This window comes from Bubalus bubalis, chromosome 7 (assembly GCF_019923935.1).
Source record: "Bubalus bubalis isolate 160015118507 breed Murrah chromosome 7, NDDB_SH_1, whole genome shotgun sequence".
Taxonomy (NCBI): domain Eukaryota; kingdom Metazoa; phylum Chordata; class Mammalia; order Artiodactyla; family Bovidae; genus Bubalus; species Bubalus bubalis.
The window spans coordinates 3,783,649-3,798,519 of record NC_059163.1 but is presented as its reverse complement, the minus strand read 5'-3'; the positions used below and the strand labels follow the sequence as shown (position 1 = coordinate 3,798,519).

The 14,871-nt window shown below is 54.1% G+C and overlaps 1 protein-coding gene across 2 annotated transcripts in view; it reads left to right on the top strand.

Annotated features, from left to right (window-relative positions):
• SORCS2 (sortilin related VPS10 domain containing receptor 2) overlaps nt 1–14,871 on the top strand; it is a 489,049-nt gene that overhangs the window by 392,664 nt on the left and 81,514 nt on the right. For both annotated transcript variants that reach the window (XM_045166262.1, XM_045166261.1), the window contains exon 4: nt 8,875–9,039. In XM_045166262.1, coding sequence (XP_045022197.1) covers nt 8,875–9,039 — 165 coding nt within the window. The remainder of the gene's footprint in view (nt 1–8,874; nt 9,040–14,871) is intronic.

Sequence of the window (14,871 nt, the reverse complement as noted above, 5' to 3'; positions counted from 1 at the left end):
AGCTGGGCGCAACTGTCTGGCAAGGAATGCATTGGACGATTGCGTTTTAAATAGGAAGGTAATTTCCTGAGGACCCCCATCCCCGGGGATGCAGAGGGAAGCCTCTGAGGGCTCCACCTGGTAAAGAGAAGATGAAAAACAAGTCTTCTCCTTGATAAAGAGTCTGAAGGGAAACCCAAGATCAGTGGCATACCCAGCCAGAGCTCTGGCAGAGGTAAGAACCAGTTGCTGGGTGCTGTTTGTTTTCCTTTTTTAACTCAAGGTTTCAGAGCTAGGGTTAACGCTGCAAGGCAGACTGGGATGTTGGCACCACCTTTTGGAGGAGATGGGGGAATGGAAGCCCAGCAGGGCACCAGAGGCAGCGACTTGGCAGGTGGACCACAGTGGATCATGCAGGGCTGACTCAGGCAGGGCAGGTCTGAGCAGGAGGCCAGGTAGACACGATCCACGCAGGCAGGGAGGGGCAGGCCCATGTCGAAGGGCCCCAGAAGGGCGTCCAGGGTGCCAGGTTCAGGCAAACCTCCTGACCTGGTCGTGGTAGGCCCACATCGGCGTCTTGCACATTCTGCCCTTCCTGGAGGACCTCTCTGCACTTGGCTGACGCTGACCCGCTCCTGCCGGGAGCACACAGCTTGCCTCCATGGACACTTTCCGGACAGCCTCCATCCCAGCCCCTTCTCAGGGTCGCCTGTCCCAGTGCACGGCTCACATCATTCAACAGCTTCCCTCGCCTGCTGTGGGCTCCCTGGGGGCCAGGGTCCTGTGAGATTCATCTCCCAGCCTGGGGTCTGGCACAACTGAATGGGTGCAGAATGGCCTCAGAGAATAGATGGTGGACCAAGCAGGGGAAACAAAGATGAAGATGGACAGAAAGCCTGCCTCCCCCACCATCCCAGCCTTCCTCTGCTGCCTGTGGGATCAGAAATCCCCCAAATTCAGGAGTGACCTGCAGTCTGGAAGCCATGCCTAATAGTCTTTGGAGCAGTGGTGGGGGACGGGGAACAAATCTGTCTAGACCCTTCCAAGCCCGTTGCCTCATGTCGTTTCCACGTTCCAGGCTGATGCAGTCACATCACTGGTCATGAGGTGGTGTGGATGAATGATGCAGGGAAGTGCTGGGTGCAAACCCAGCTGACAGCACAATCTTCCCCAAGGCCTCTCTGGCCTCAGCTTCCCCACCTGAGAAATGGGGATGATCACACCTAAGCTTAGCAGGTCTGCGGTGACCGCTAAGTGCAGTCAGCGATTCACACCACCCCCACCTGCCCCTGCTGCTCATCTCTGCACCGCCCCAGAGCTGCCCTGCTTAGTACTTCCTGCGTCTCTCCAACCAGATGCGAGTGGGACCCTGGAGACACCTGCCGGGCTTGGCAGCGAAATAACAGAAGGGTTGTTAATTTTCAGGCCTCCGAGGCCAGGTCGCTTTGCAGGCTTCGCACCCAGAACATCCTGGTGGAGAGAGCTAATCGATCTGTTTTAACACAGACAGGGGCTCTGGGGGAGGCACAGAGGCTGCAGGCCTGGGGAACTTGGGGAGACAAGCACTCCAGCTCCACGCCCCCCTTGCCTGCAGTGGACCACAGGGAGCTCTCTCCACCCACACCCATGCTGCTGGCCAGCTCCTGTCACTCCACGTCACAGTGGCTTGTGTTTGTGTCCTGCACTGGACTGGCCCTCCTCTGTGCCCACTGCCCAGTGTCAGGCCTCCCCCCACCCCATTTCTACCACAAATCCCATGCAGGGGAGCAAATCTGGTCGACCGACCCGCCGATGTCCAGCCTACTTGGAGCATATCCAATAAAGCACATGTCAATAATGTGACCGAAAACCAAATCCCCAAGCAGGGGACTCTCTTCAAAATAAGGGCCCTGTCGTTCCCACTCAGCATCAATGTGCTGTTCCCCCGAACTCCACCATCACTGCTTCCCCTGGTGAACTCCTATTCATCCTTCAAGACCCAACTCAGGTGACGTCACCTCCAGGAAGCCCTCGACCCCAGGCCTAGGCTGGGGCAAGGGCAGCTCAGGGTACACAGTTAGGGAGGGAGTCAAACCCACATGCCCTGGCCTAACTCCCGCCCCTTAGAGAAAGTGCTCGTCGCCCTGGGGACAGCTTGCTGGCCTTTGTCCTCGTCTGTCCTGGAGTTTCCTGATGGGAGGGAGCCGTGCGCTTCCTGTACTGGCCTTCTCACCGCCGCCTGTGAGCTGCCTCAGCGCCAGGGCCTTGACCCAAGGAGGTGCTTGGTGAACCAAGCTTATTTAGAATAAAATGCCACGAGAATAAACCCGCTGTCATCTCAGTCTGTTATGCACTTTGCTTCCTTTATCTCTTCCAGTCACCTCTGCCATGGGAACCCTATCTTCATTTTACAGAGGAGGAAACAGGCTCAGAGACGTGAAGTGATTTGCCCAAGGTTGCACGCCTCGCAGGAGCAAAGGAGGGGTGAGGCCAGCTCCTCACCGCCAGCTCTGGAGGGGTGAGGCCTCCAGAGCCTACACTGCCCCTGCGCAGGCAGGCCTCTGCTGTGGCCTCCGTGTTCCATGAGCGGCGTGGCCTCCCTGGACTCCGGGGCTGTCGTGGGTGCCTCCATCCTGCGGGGCAGCATCGGAGTGGCTGAGAGCAGGGCTCTAGGGCACCTGGTTATTTCCTCGTCACTTGGTGGGGAGCAGAGGCCAGATCCGCCAGCGTGCTTGGAGTTGGGCACAGGGCCGAAACGAGCAGGAGCTGCAGCCTAAGGCAGCACCCCACCCCACCCGCCACCCAGGGGAGGGCGCCTGGGACTCACCAGGGGCCATGAAAATGCAGGTCCCGGTGGGGCCAAGGCACCACGAGTCTGACAGTCTCCAAGGATGCTGCTACCATTGGTCCTGGCACTTATTAACCGAATAGCTTTGGGAAGAGTCCACTCTGTGGGTGTGTGACCCAAGCCATCACAGGAGAATCCATGCTTGGTCTGATGCTCTACTGGTCCCATCTTGAAATTCCTGATTCTTTTTGAACAAGGAGCTCCATGCTTGCACCATGTACGTGGCCTGGCCAATTAGACCCTGAAACTCAGGCTTCATGTGGGCTGGCTGTTAGTCCAGTGAATCTATCAGATAGTTCCCTTTAACTGAGTTGCCTCTGATTTTGAGGCATCCAGCCTTGTGGGCCCCCAGAACCTCGCTCGGGTACCATATGTTTCCCCAGAATAGTAACCAGTGAAAATATACCATTGAAAATAGTCTGGTTCCCAATTTGGAGGAACAATCTGCCAGCCTCCTCTCTGCACAATGCTAATTGATTTGTTTTCTTTGCTCCAATAATCCTTTCCTTGTCAGCACTTTCTTCTTCCCCCGTCTTTCCTGGCTTGTCCCACTCCAAGGCCAAAAATAGCCCATGATCCAGATTGCTGGGGCCCTGGCCAGAATCACTTTCTCAGGTTCCTTTTCCTTCCGCCTGGGTGACACCATGAACAGGGCCTTAGCTGTAACTGAGGGCTGTCACGGAGAGGCGACCCTGTGCCCAGGGACTTCATTCTGTGTGGGAATGCCAACACCCATCCTCTGGGCTGAATGGCAAGGATGAGGACTGGGCCCTGCCAGGCTGCACAGCCTCCTCACCTGGAGGGAAAGGCAGACTCACAGAGAGAACCCTAGGAATGTTAGACTGGAGCAAATGAACACATGAGATGCTGGGCAAGGGGCAGAGGAGGGATGAGAAAAACTCTGTTGGAGGATGTATATCATGGACGTCTTCCTGGAGGAGGTGACCTTCGAAATTAGCTGTGCCGGATGAAGAGGTATTGGAGAAGCACTGGAAAAGACAGAGGATGTCCCATGATAAAAACAGGCTAAACTCATGCTGGGGGCACCTGCAAAGCAGGGACATGAAAAATAAATGAGAAACATTCAGCTTTGTTGAAGTTGCCCAGAATTCCAGGCTCAGAAAATTTCAAAACTTTTCATTTTATCACACATGGATTTTGTGACATTTAAAAAATCTGGAAATCTGATTCTTCATTGCCAGTGGTGAGGTCGAGAGGGTGGGGGGTCTCGGTCCTGCTGTGCGTTCCAGCCAGAGGGAACTGTACACAGAGATGGGAGGAGGACATGAACGGTCTCAGCAGGGACCCCCATCTGCTTGTCTTCCGTCCTGCTGGCCTCTCTGTCTGAGAACCCCCTTCCCCAGGTCTGGATCAAATTTCCGTTCATTCTTCAAAGCTCATCTGGGCGTCGCCTCCTCCTGAAGACCTCCTTTTGTTCTGCGCTTGAATCCGACATCCCCTGCTCTGCTCCCGTAAACCCTGGGCAACCTAAATTCTTGCATGATTTAGGTTAAAATCCTGCGGCTTTTAACCATGGAGGAATGAATGAATGAATGAGCCTTCACTGACATATGAAATTCTGAGTGGTGAGCAGGAATAAGTGAATGAGATTATTTATGATTTCTGCTCCCCAGGCAACTTAAATATCCCCAGGGATGTTTTCTACCCAGAGGAGAAGGGCAAGCAAACAGTTTCCTGAGGAGTCACAGAGTGAGCTGGAATTGCTCATTCAAGGAGGCATGTGTGAGCTCCTTCATCCCGTAGGCCTGGGTTGACCCACAGCTCGGGGTCAGGCATGTGCTGAATACTGGAGGGAGCAAAAGGAGTTAGGTCCCTACCCCTGTGATCAGGGAACATAGAACCTCCCCCACCCCCCGGCTCTTTTTCCCTCAAACCCAGAACCCCAGCATCAGCAAGAGAAAAACAGCAGACAAACCCAAATGGAGACACAATTACAAAATATCCAGCCAGTCTTCCTCAAAACCGCCAAGGTCATCAACAGCAAGGGAAGTCTGAGAAAATGTCACAGCTTAGAGGAGCCCGAGGAGAAGTGGCAACTGAGTGTCACGTGGGAACCTGGCACAGGGACAGAGAAAGACATCAGTGGGAAAACGTGTGAAATGCAGTGTGTGGTTTAGATACGACCGATGTATCAATGTTGGGTCCTTATTGTGACAAACGTATAATGTTGATGCCGGCCGTTAATAATAGAGGAAGCGGGGCATGCGTTGTGTGGGAATGTCCTGTACTATCTTTGCAGCTTTTCCATCAATCTAAAACTGTTTGAGACTTCCCTGGCAGTCCAGTGGTTGAGACTTTGCCTTCCAATGTAGGGGGTGCAGGTTCAATCCCTGGTTGGGGGGCTAAGATGATCCCGCATGCCTAAAACAGAAGCGATATTGTAACAAATTCAACACAGACTGTAAAAATGGTCCACATCAAAAAAAAAATCTTCAAAAATATCAAACTATTCTAAACTAAAAAGTTTATTTCAAATTAAAAAGAAATCTTAACCCCACCACTTAAGACTAACCACTATTAATAATCCCTGTGTTTCTTTCCTTTCTCTTTTTTAAAACAGAGCTGTAACTGACAAGCAATGTTAGTTTCAGGTGTGCGACATAATAAAATTTGTTCGCATTGTGAAATGATAACCACAATTCTAGGTGACGTTGGTCACCACACACGGTTACAGAATTCTTTTGTGTGATGAAACTTTTAAGATCTACTCTCTTAGCAACTTTCAAACATGCAGTAGAGTTTTGTTGGCTGTTCTCAGCGCGCTACAGTCCCTCCCCAGGGCTTCTTCATCTTATAACCGGACGTTTGTACCTTTTGACCCCATCCACCCATTTTGCCCATCCCCAATCCCCCACCTCTGCTACCACCAGTCTCTTCTCTGTATCTATGAGCTTTTTTTTTTTTCCTTTTTCTTTGTAGATTCCACATATAAGTGAGATCACACGGTATTTGCTTTCTCCATCTGACTTATTGTACTTAGCATAATGCCCTCCAAGTCCATCCGTGTTGTCACAAATGCCAAGTTTCCTTCTTTTTTATGGCTGAGTAATAATCCTTCCACCCTTCTTTCTATGCATTTTCCACTGACAAAATTACACTTACTTTTCTACACCTACCATGACTAAACAATTATATACTGCCTTACAATTTTGTCAATGGGAAATGTACGGAAACTGAACTTGCTTATAATGTCCTGCTTTTTCGTGTGTGAGTGCATTAGTTCTCTTGTCACTAAACACCATGGACACATCTGTACATGCTCTCTGGCTCCCCCAACCATTCCGCCACCAGCTCCTATTTTTCCTGCATGTAAACCACACCATGAAGAACATCTCCGAGCACGTGTGTCCACCTTTCAGGGATCAGAGTCACCAAGGAATCAGGCTCCATGCCCCTCTGCTTGCTGGGGGGACAGAAGGCTTTCTGCTGAAGGTGAATGACCTCACCCAGGAGCCCAGTAAGGTTTCCTTGGAAAGAAAGAACACACCGATGTATCCTTTGTTCACAAGAAACAGGAGTTTTGTGCAGCTCATTGATTTATGCTCCACGTGCTTTGTTGTCTTCCAGAGGCATGTCGGGGTTTGGGAAAGTCATTCTGGGGGCGTCTCATTGTACTTTCCCTCCCAGGGAAAGCTGAGCTCATCTTGGGCCAGGCTAGTCCCACCCAGGCTGCCGGCTCCAGCCCAGCTAAAACCCCACCCTGTGTGGAATCGCCACTAACCCTGGCCCTACCCAGCATGGCTCTGTGACCACAGGAGCCCACCTCCCCTCAGTCTTCCCACCTGCCAAGCAGAGGGGACAGCGACCCAGTGACAGTCGCCATGCGGAATGGTAATACAGGCTGGCTGGTCGCGTTCATATTAGACCTCCATGGTGGGCTCACGGTGTCGGGCACCCTGTCATTTCCCATTTTACAGACAAGGAGACTGAGCCACAGAGGGTGCTGGTCACACAGGCATGAAATTTGAGCTGGGTTATCAAAGGTCTGTCTAGTCAAGGCTATGGTTTTTCCTGTGGTCATGTATGGATGTGAGAGTTGGACTGTGAAGAAAGCTGAGAGCCGAAGAACTGATGCTTTTGAATTGTGGTGTTGGAGAAGACTCTTGAGAGTCCCTTGGACTGCAAGGAGATCCAACCAGTCCATTCTAAAGGAGATCAGTCTTAGGTGTTCTTTGGAAGGAGTGATGCTAAAGCTGAAACTCCAGTACTTTGGCCACCTCATGCGAAGAGTTGACTCATTGGAAAAGACCCTGATGCTGGGAGGGATTGGGGGCAGGAGGAGAAGGGGACGACAGAGGATGAGATGGCTGGATGGCATCACTGACTCGATGGACGTGAGTCTGGGTGAACTCCAGGAGTTGGTGATGGACAGGGAGGCCTGGGGTGCTGCGATTCATGTGGTCGCAAAGAGTCGGACACGACTGAGCGACTGAACTAAACTGAACTGAACTGATCCAAAGACGGAGTGTGTGTGCCCAGCCCCCTGCTCCACCGACACATAGTTCCTTCATTCCTTCCCTCATTCATTCCCTCCCTCATTCATTCATTCCCTCCCTCATTCATTCCCTCCCTCATTCATTCCCTCTCTCATTCCTTCCCTCACTCATTCATTCCCTCCCTCATTCATTCCCTCCCTCATTCATTCCCTCCCTCATTCCTTCCCTCATTCATTCCCTCCCTCATTCCTTCCCTCATTCATTCCCTCCCTCATTCATTCATTCCCTCCCTCATTCCTTCCCTCATTCATTCCCTCCCTCATTCCTTCCCTCATTCATTCCCTCCCTCATTCATTCATTCCCTCCCTCATTCATTCACTCACTCATTCATGCTGCGTGTGGAACGCCCAGGCCCTGCGGCGTTGGGGAGGGGAGGGCATCAGTAGTGACCTCCACAGATGTACCCCTGACCCGACAGGGCCCCAGTCCCCGTGCAGGAGGCCTCTTCCATGAAATGGGGTGAATGTGTTGAGGACAAGTCCTGGGCCCCCAGCAGCCTTGCAGCAGGAGCGCCAACCAGCCTGGGGAGGAAGGCCATCCCAGGGTGTGCACCGAGGTGGAAAGGGACACGGGTGGGGGCGTGGACCTTGCCAGGCAAGGCCAGGCCGCACGTGAGGCTGGGAGGGAGGCAGTCGGGAGGGTCCTAGGACCCCCATATGGGTGTTGGCATCTCCTGGGGCTGTGAAGAGCCATGAAGTTTCTCCAAGGTCCGTGCGTAGGAATGGCTCTTCTGATGGAGCAGGAGGCGGGGCCACGGTGCTGGGGGGAGGGGGCAGGACCACGTGGCTCCCAGCCCCTCACCCTGGGTTCCGGTGCTCCTGACTCAGTCTCAGCTGGTCGACCTTCTGAGGCACCAGGCACGCATGAGTCCCTCCGCAGGGCCCTGTCATTCTGCCCAGTGGCCCCAGGGCCGCCCTGTTCTGACCCTTGGCTGGCCTGTCCTGACCTTTCTGTGACGGGGGGGGACAATCCTCACACACAGCCCAGCAGGGCTTGTACCTGTGAGAAGAGGAACCTGGAAGGAAAGCAAATGTGAAGGGACCTCACGGGGTGGGGGCTGGGGGGTGCGCATGGTGGAGGTGCCCCTCGTCCTTTCGGGGGGTGCCTTGCCATCAGTTTCACGCCGGAGTGGAGTCGGAGCCACTCTAAGACGTATGCATCTCCCGTCATCTCAGCGCGATCCAATGCTGGGCTTGAGGTCAGGGAGAGAATACGGAGGGTGGGCTCTGACTCCACCCCGAAGCCTCCAGTTAGGACGAGGCAGCCTCGCACACGGCCCCTGCTCCCGGCGCTCTTCACAATAAGCCTCCTCCGGGCCCTCCCCACCCCCTGCCCCAGCCCTTGCAGAGCTCTCACTGGACAAGTCAGTGTCCTGGGGCGGCCATACACAAACAGGGCTCCGAACCGCAGGAATCTGCCGTCCGGGCTCTGCAGGCGGGAAGTCTGGAGTCAGGTGTCACCTGGGCCGGTTGTCTCTGGGGGCTGCGGGGAGCCCGCTGCAGGCAGTGGCTCCCCAGAGTGCAGACGCATCTCCTGATCCGTGTCTTTCAGATCATCCTCGTGAGCTCCTCGCTCAGCGACCGGGACCAGAGCCTGTTCCTCAGCGCGGACGAGGGCGCCACCTTCCAGAAGCAGCTTGTCCCCTTCTCCGTGGAGACGCTCATCTTCCACCCCCGGGAGGAGGACAAGGTGCTGGCCTACACAAAGGAGGGCAAGGTGAGCCGCCCGGGCAGCCCAGAGGGCAGGGAGCCTTCCCATCACCCGAGACCCGGCAGCCCTGGGTGGCAGGAGGGCTCCGCGGGGCTGGGGCCGGGACCCCATCACCTCTGCTCCCCGGGGTTGGAGCCAGGACCCCATCACCCCTGCTCCCGGCGCTGAGGTCAGGAATCCCCTCAGCCCCTGCTCCCCAGGACTGGGGTCGTGGACCCCCTCACCCCCTGCTCCCCAGGACTGGGGTCGGGGACCCCCTCAGCCCCTGCTCCCCAGGACTGGGGTCAGGGACCCCATCACCCGCTGCTCCCCGAGGTTGGGAACGCCCTCTGCCCCTGCTCCCCAGGGCTGGGGTCAGGGACCCCATCACCCCCTGCTCCCCAGGGCTGGGGTCGGGGACCCCATCACCCCCTGCTCCCCGGGGCTGGGGTAGGGGACCCCCTCAGCCCCTGCTCCCCAGGGCTGAGTGGTCAGGTGCCCCTCAGAAGTTCATGGGTTCAAGTGAGAGCCGGTGGGATGGGGGTGAGGTACAACAGGCTCACGAGATGGTTGATGGACAGTGGATAATTATAAGGACCCTCCACTCTGCCCCCCAGCACACTCCAGCCGTTGGGCCTCCCTCCACTTCCAGAACATTCCACATACCCTCCCACCCCAGGCCCTTCCCTCCTCCTGGAAGCCTCTTCCACCTTCACCAGGAGAGGGAATTGTCTTTCTGACCCCAAACCAGCATCCTCTCCTCTGAGGGCAGTCCAGCAGGGCTGCAGGAGCCCAGGGCACCTTCACGGGTGACTGAGGAGTACATGGTGAGGGGCTCTCTTCAGGGCCAGCCTGGGTGTGGTGGGAGACTCCGGGGCTGGGAGGGGGTGGGCTGAGAGCCCCTGGAGGAGAGGCCTGGGTCGGGTTCCTACAGACACCGTAAGGAATAACCACAAACCTGACAGCTTAAAACAACAAAAGTGTATTGGCCAAAGGCCCCAAATCAGTTTCATGAGGCCAAAGTCACGGGGTCTGTGGGGTGACTCTCCCCCTGGAGGCTCCCTCGCCTCCACCAGCTTCTGGAATTCTGTGGCTGGTGGCGAGTCACGCTGAGCTTCAAAGGCAGCGTCTTCAACTCTTCCTGTTCCGTCTTCACGTTGCCGTGTGTGTGTGTGTGTGTGTGTGTGTGTGTGAGTTCCCTCTGCCCCACCTGGATAATCCAGACCACCCTTCCCATCTAAGCATCTTCACTGAATTGACCGCAAAGTCCTTTTTCGGTCCATCAGGTCCCTTTCACAGCTTCCAGGGATTCTGACAGATATTTTGAGGGGGACCTTTTCAGCCTTCCCTGATTGCTCAGTTGGTAAAGAATCTGCCTGCAATGCAGGAGACCCTGGTTCCATCCCTGAGTTAGGAAGATCCCCTGGAGAAGGGATAGGCTACCCACTCCAGTATTCTGGCCTGGAGAATCCCATGGACTGTATAGTCCATGGGGTCGCAAAGAGTCAGACACGACTGAGAGACTTTCACTTTCACTTTTCAGCCAACCACCTTGCCCGATAGGAGGCCTGGCACCCCATTGTGGCAAAAGGGCTGGGGAGGAGGCTGGCCCTGGGGAGAGTCACTCAGCCCCGAGAAATTGTGTGTGTGGGCAGTCGGAGAACAGGAGTCCTGGTACCCATCCCTCTCCTCCTGTCCTCAGTTTCCTGTGAGCTGAATCCCACCAGAAGCCAGGGAGAAGGGGCCTGTGGATGCCTCCTACACAGGCCAGCTCCCAGGGTTGGAAAAGTGTGGAAAAGGCAGAGCCCGGGTCTGGAGCAGATGGAAGCTCTCTGGGTCAGAAGCTTCCTTGGGTGCCCCCAGACCTGCCTGGGACTCACCATTCCACACTCTTCCAGATTCCAGTGACTGACTCTCTTTCCAAGGATGAGTCACAATGCACGATTAAATATTTGTGTCATTATTTGATTATTGTCTGTACATTACACACACACTTGAGGTAAGCTCTTTGAGGGTGGGGCTATGCCTGGCCATTTCTTTCACAATTTTATCTCAAGTTCCTGGCTGGAAATAATGAATGAGGAATAGAAGGAAGGGCGATGGATGGGTGGGTGGATGGGTGGATGGATGGGTGGATAGATGGATGAGTGGATGGGTGGATGCATCGGTGGGCAGATGGGTGGATGGATGGGTGGATGGGTGGCTAGATGGGTGGGTGTGTGGGTAGATGCAAGGTGGATGGATAGGTGGATGGATGGAAGGATGGATGCATAGGGGTGGATGGATGGTGGGTGGGTGGATGGATGGATGGGTGAATGGATAGGTGGGTGGGAGGATGGATGGTGGATCAGTGGATAGATCAGTGGGCAGATGACTGGATGGATGGGTGGATGGGTGGATGGATGGATGGATCGGTGGGTGGATGGGTGGCTAGATGGGTGGGTGTGTGGGTAGATGGAAGGTGGATGGATAGGTGGATGGATGGAAGGATGGGTGCATAGGGATGGATGGATGGTAGTGGGTGGATGGATGGATGGGAGGATGGATAAGTGGATAGATGGAAGGATGGATGCATAGGGGTAGATGGATGGTGGGTGGGTGGGTGGATGGATGGGTGAATGGATAGGTGGGAGGGAGGATGGATGGTGGATGGATGGAAGGATGGATGCATGGGGGTGGATGGATGGTGGGTAGGTGGATGGATGGGTGGATGGATAGGTGGGTGGGAGGATGGATGGTGGATGGATGGAAGGATGGATGCATGGGGGTGGATGGATGGTGGGTAGGTGGATGGATGGGTGGATGGATAGGTGGGTGGGAGGATGGATGGTGGATGGATGGAAGGATGGATGCATGGGGGTGGATGATGATGTAGATGCATCAATGGCAGTTGGACGAATGAATGAATGGATTTCTACCAGTAGGGACCACCATGGTCAGGGACCTCCAAATGAAGCTTCTTGTCTGGCCTGAGCCATGGCTGTCTACAGGACCTGGCCTCCTTGGTAGTCCTCAATTTAGTGTGTCTGCTTTGGCCTGGAATACATCACACCCACTCACACACCACTGGGCAAAGCAAGTCTCGTGCCAAGACCTGGTCCTCACTGACTGCCTGAAGTTCGGGATGTCCCTGAAATTCCCTGGCCTGGCGGGCTGCCTCTGCTCCGGGTCCTCTCCTTTGGGACAGCATGTGCTCTGGGGTATTAATAGCACTACTTAGCTTTCCATGTAATTAGACTAAAGCACAATCACAGGGACTTATTTTCCTGCAGAAATCCACTGCATTGCAATTGGTCTTTAATTTATGGTGCCCTGAAAAATTAATGGAGCTGAAATCTCAGTTATTTTCTTTGGTTCTTTTTTGTGACTATCAGGAAAGAAAAGGGGGAGAAGACAGGCTTCGTTGTGGTTGTAAAGGGAATGAGGAATTTGAGGACATCAATAAGAGTGATAGCAGGGCTTTCGGCTTTTTAGGCTTCGGGGTTCAGGAAGCTCGTAACTCCCCAGAAGCCGGATGGCGTGGGCGGACAACGTTGACTTTGATGCCCACAGACCTGGTGTGGTAGGCAGGCGTCTGCTGCTCTAGTGCTGAGGAACACACAGCCCCAGAGCTCCACGGCTCCAGCAGCAAGCATTCTTTCTCATTCCCGGGTCTGTGAGTCAGCGGGGGTCCTGGCGGGCTTGGCTGGGACTGGCTAGTCGTGGCTCCTGGGCAGGGTTCGGGTCTCTAGTTCTGGAATCAGTGGTTACTTGCGGACATGCTAGTCTCGTGGCAGAGGGGCAGAGGAAGCCACACGGGGACCTTCATGTGTCTCCTTATACCTGGAAAACATCACATCCCCTCCCACGGGCAAAGCAAGTCACATGCCAAAGGCATGTGGACCGCAGGCTGGACATCAGTATCCGGCTCACATGGGGCTTACAGATATCTACAGAATCAAATACCTTCCTCTGCTTTCTCCCCGTCCCTCCCCGCTCAGATGCCTGCCGCCTCCTCTAGCAGACAGACCCTCTTCCCCTGCTCAGACTGCCCTAACTCCCTATTTCTAGTTCCCTCCTTTACTGCGTCACTGAGGCTACCCTATTTGGATCCTGGACAGGCTCCCTGGGTGAGATCCAAAGGCAGTGGTTTTTCTTTCAAGGCTCAGCAAATTGCATTAGGCTCCTGGGATCAAAAGGATATCAGAGCCGGACAGCCTGGCCCCCATGTCAGCTCGCTAGGGACCCCTGGTATGACACTGACCAGTCTGTTTCCTTCCGCTTGAGCCTCAGACCCGCTCGCAGACAGAGCCCTGGGCACTTAACCTCTAAAACATCAATAGACCCACTCTTATGTTTTATTCTGCTTCCTGTCAAGAACCTCCTCGCTTCCCAGCACTGTGAGAAATTGGTCTGAGCATGAGACTGCCTTCCGGAAACTTCAGTTCAGTTCAGTTCAGTTGTGTCCAACTCTTTGCAACCCCATGGACTGCAGTACACCAGGCCTCCCTGTCCATCACCAACTCCCAGAGCTTGTTCAAACTCACCATTCATTGATATGGTGATGCTATCCAACCATCTCATCCTCTGTTGTCCCCTTCTCCTCCCACCTTCAATCTTTCCCAGCATCAGGGTCTTTTCAAATGAGTCAGCTCTTCATATCAGGTGGCCAAAGACTGGAGTTTCAGCTTCAACATCAGTCCTTCTAATGAATATTCATGACTGATCTCCTTTAGGATTGACAACTTAGTAGAGGAGAAAAGACACCTTGGCCAATCAGGGAAGCCTGCCTGGAGGAGGGGTTGAACAGGTGCTTAGAGAATGAGTCAGGATGTAAGTTTACTTTTTAATAGAACTTCTGAGCAACAAAGATAATCGCACAAGAAAAGAAAGGAAAATGAGCCCCAGTAATCCTCCAGGGGTTGGTGGTGGGGCAGACAAGAGCTCTCCTAAGAAGGGATGAGGGGGCTCTGTGGTCAGGAGAACAGCTTTGTAAGCAGTGAGAATCTTATAGCTCTGAGTATGTTTGTTTTTGCTCCGACCTTTGTGTCTGATGGGGCTCAGGCAGGAAAGAGGCCTCACTCTGGATATTTTAGTAGAAAAAGGATTTAGGATTTAGGGCAATTGGGTCCTCTCTAAACTGCTGGGACTCTGGAAGGGGGGCTTCAGACCAGACTCCCAAGGATCCTCCCAGAAGCCTGAGGACCTGGACCAGCAGGGGAAGGCGGGGTACCAGGAGCTCTGCTGGGGTCACCAAGGTCAAGAACACGCAGCTGATGCTGGGGTCCAGGCATCGGAAGTCATCACTGCCGCAGCGCACACTGCCTGGGAACGTCCACAAAGCCAGTGATTGGTCCTGCGGCTGCCTCCGCCACAAATGCCCCTCCAGCCCCCAGAACCGGAGGATGGATGCCAAGCATGTCCCCATGACCTTGTTGGCCAGCAAAACAGTTACCACGTGATCCAGCAATCCCACTCCCCGGCATATATCCAGAGAACACCGTAATTTGAAAAGACACGTGCATCCCAGCGCTCACTACAGCACAGTCTGCAGGAGCCGGGACATAGAAGCAGCCTGACTGGCCATCAGCAGAGGAGTGGATGGAGAAGACGCGGTCCATACGCACAATGGAATATTACTCAGCAGTAAGAGAGAATGACAGAATGCCATTTGCAAAAACATGGATGGATCTAGAGATTATCATATGAAGTAAGCCAGAGAAAGACAAGTACCATATGGCAGCACGGACATGTGGAATCTAAAAATAAAGGTGAGAATAAATCTATTTACAAAGCAGAAATAGACCCACAGACATAGAAAAGAAACTTATGGTTACTGAAGGAGGAAGAATAAATTAGGAGGTTGCGATTAACACACAG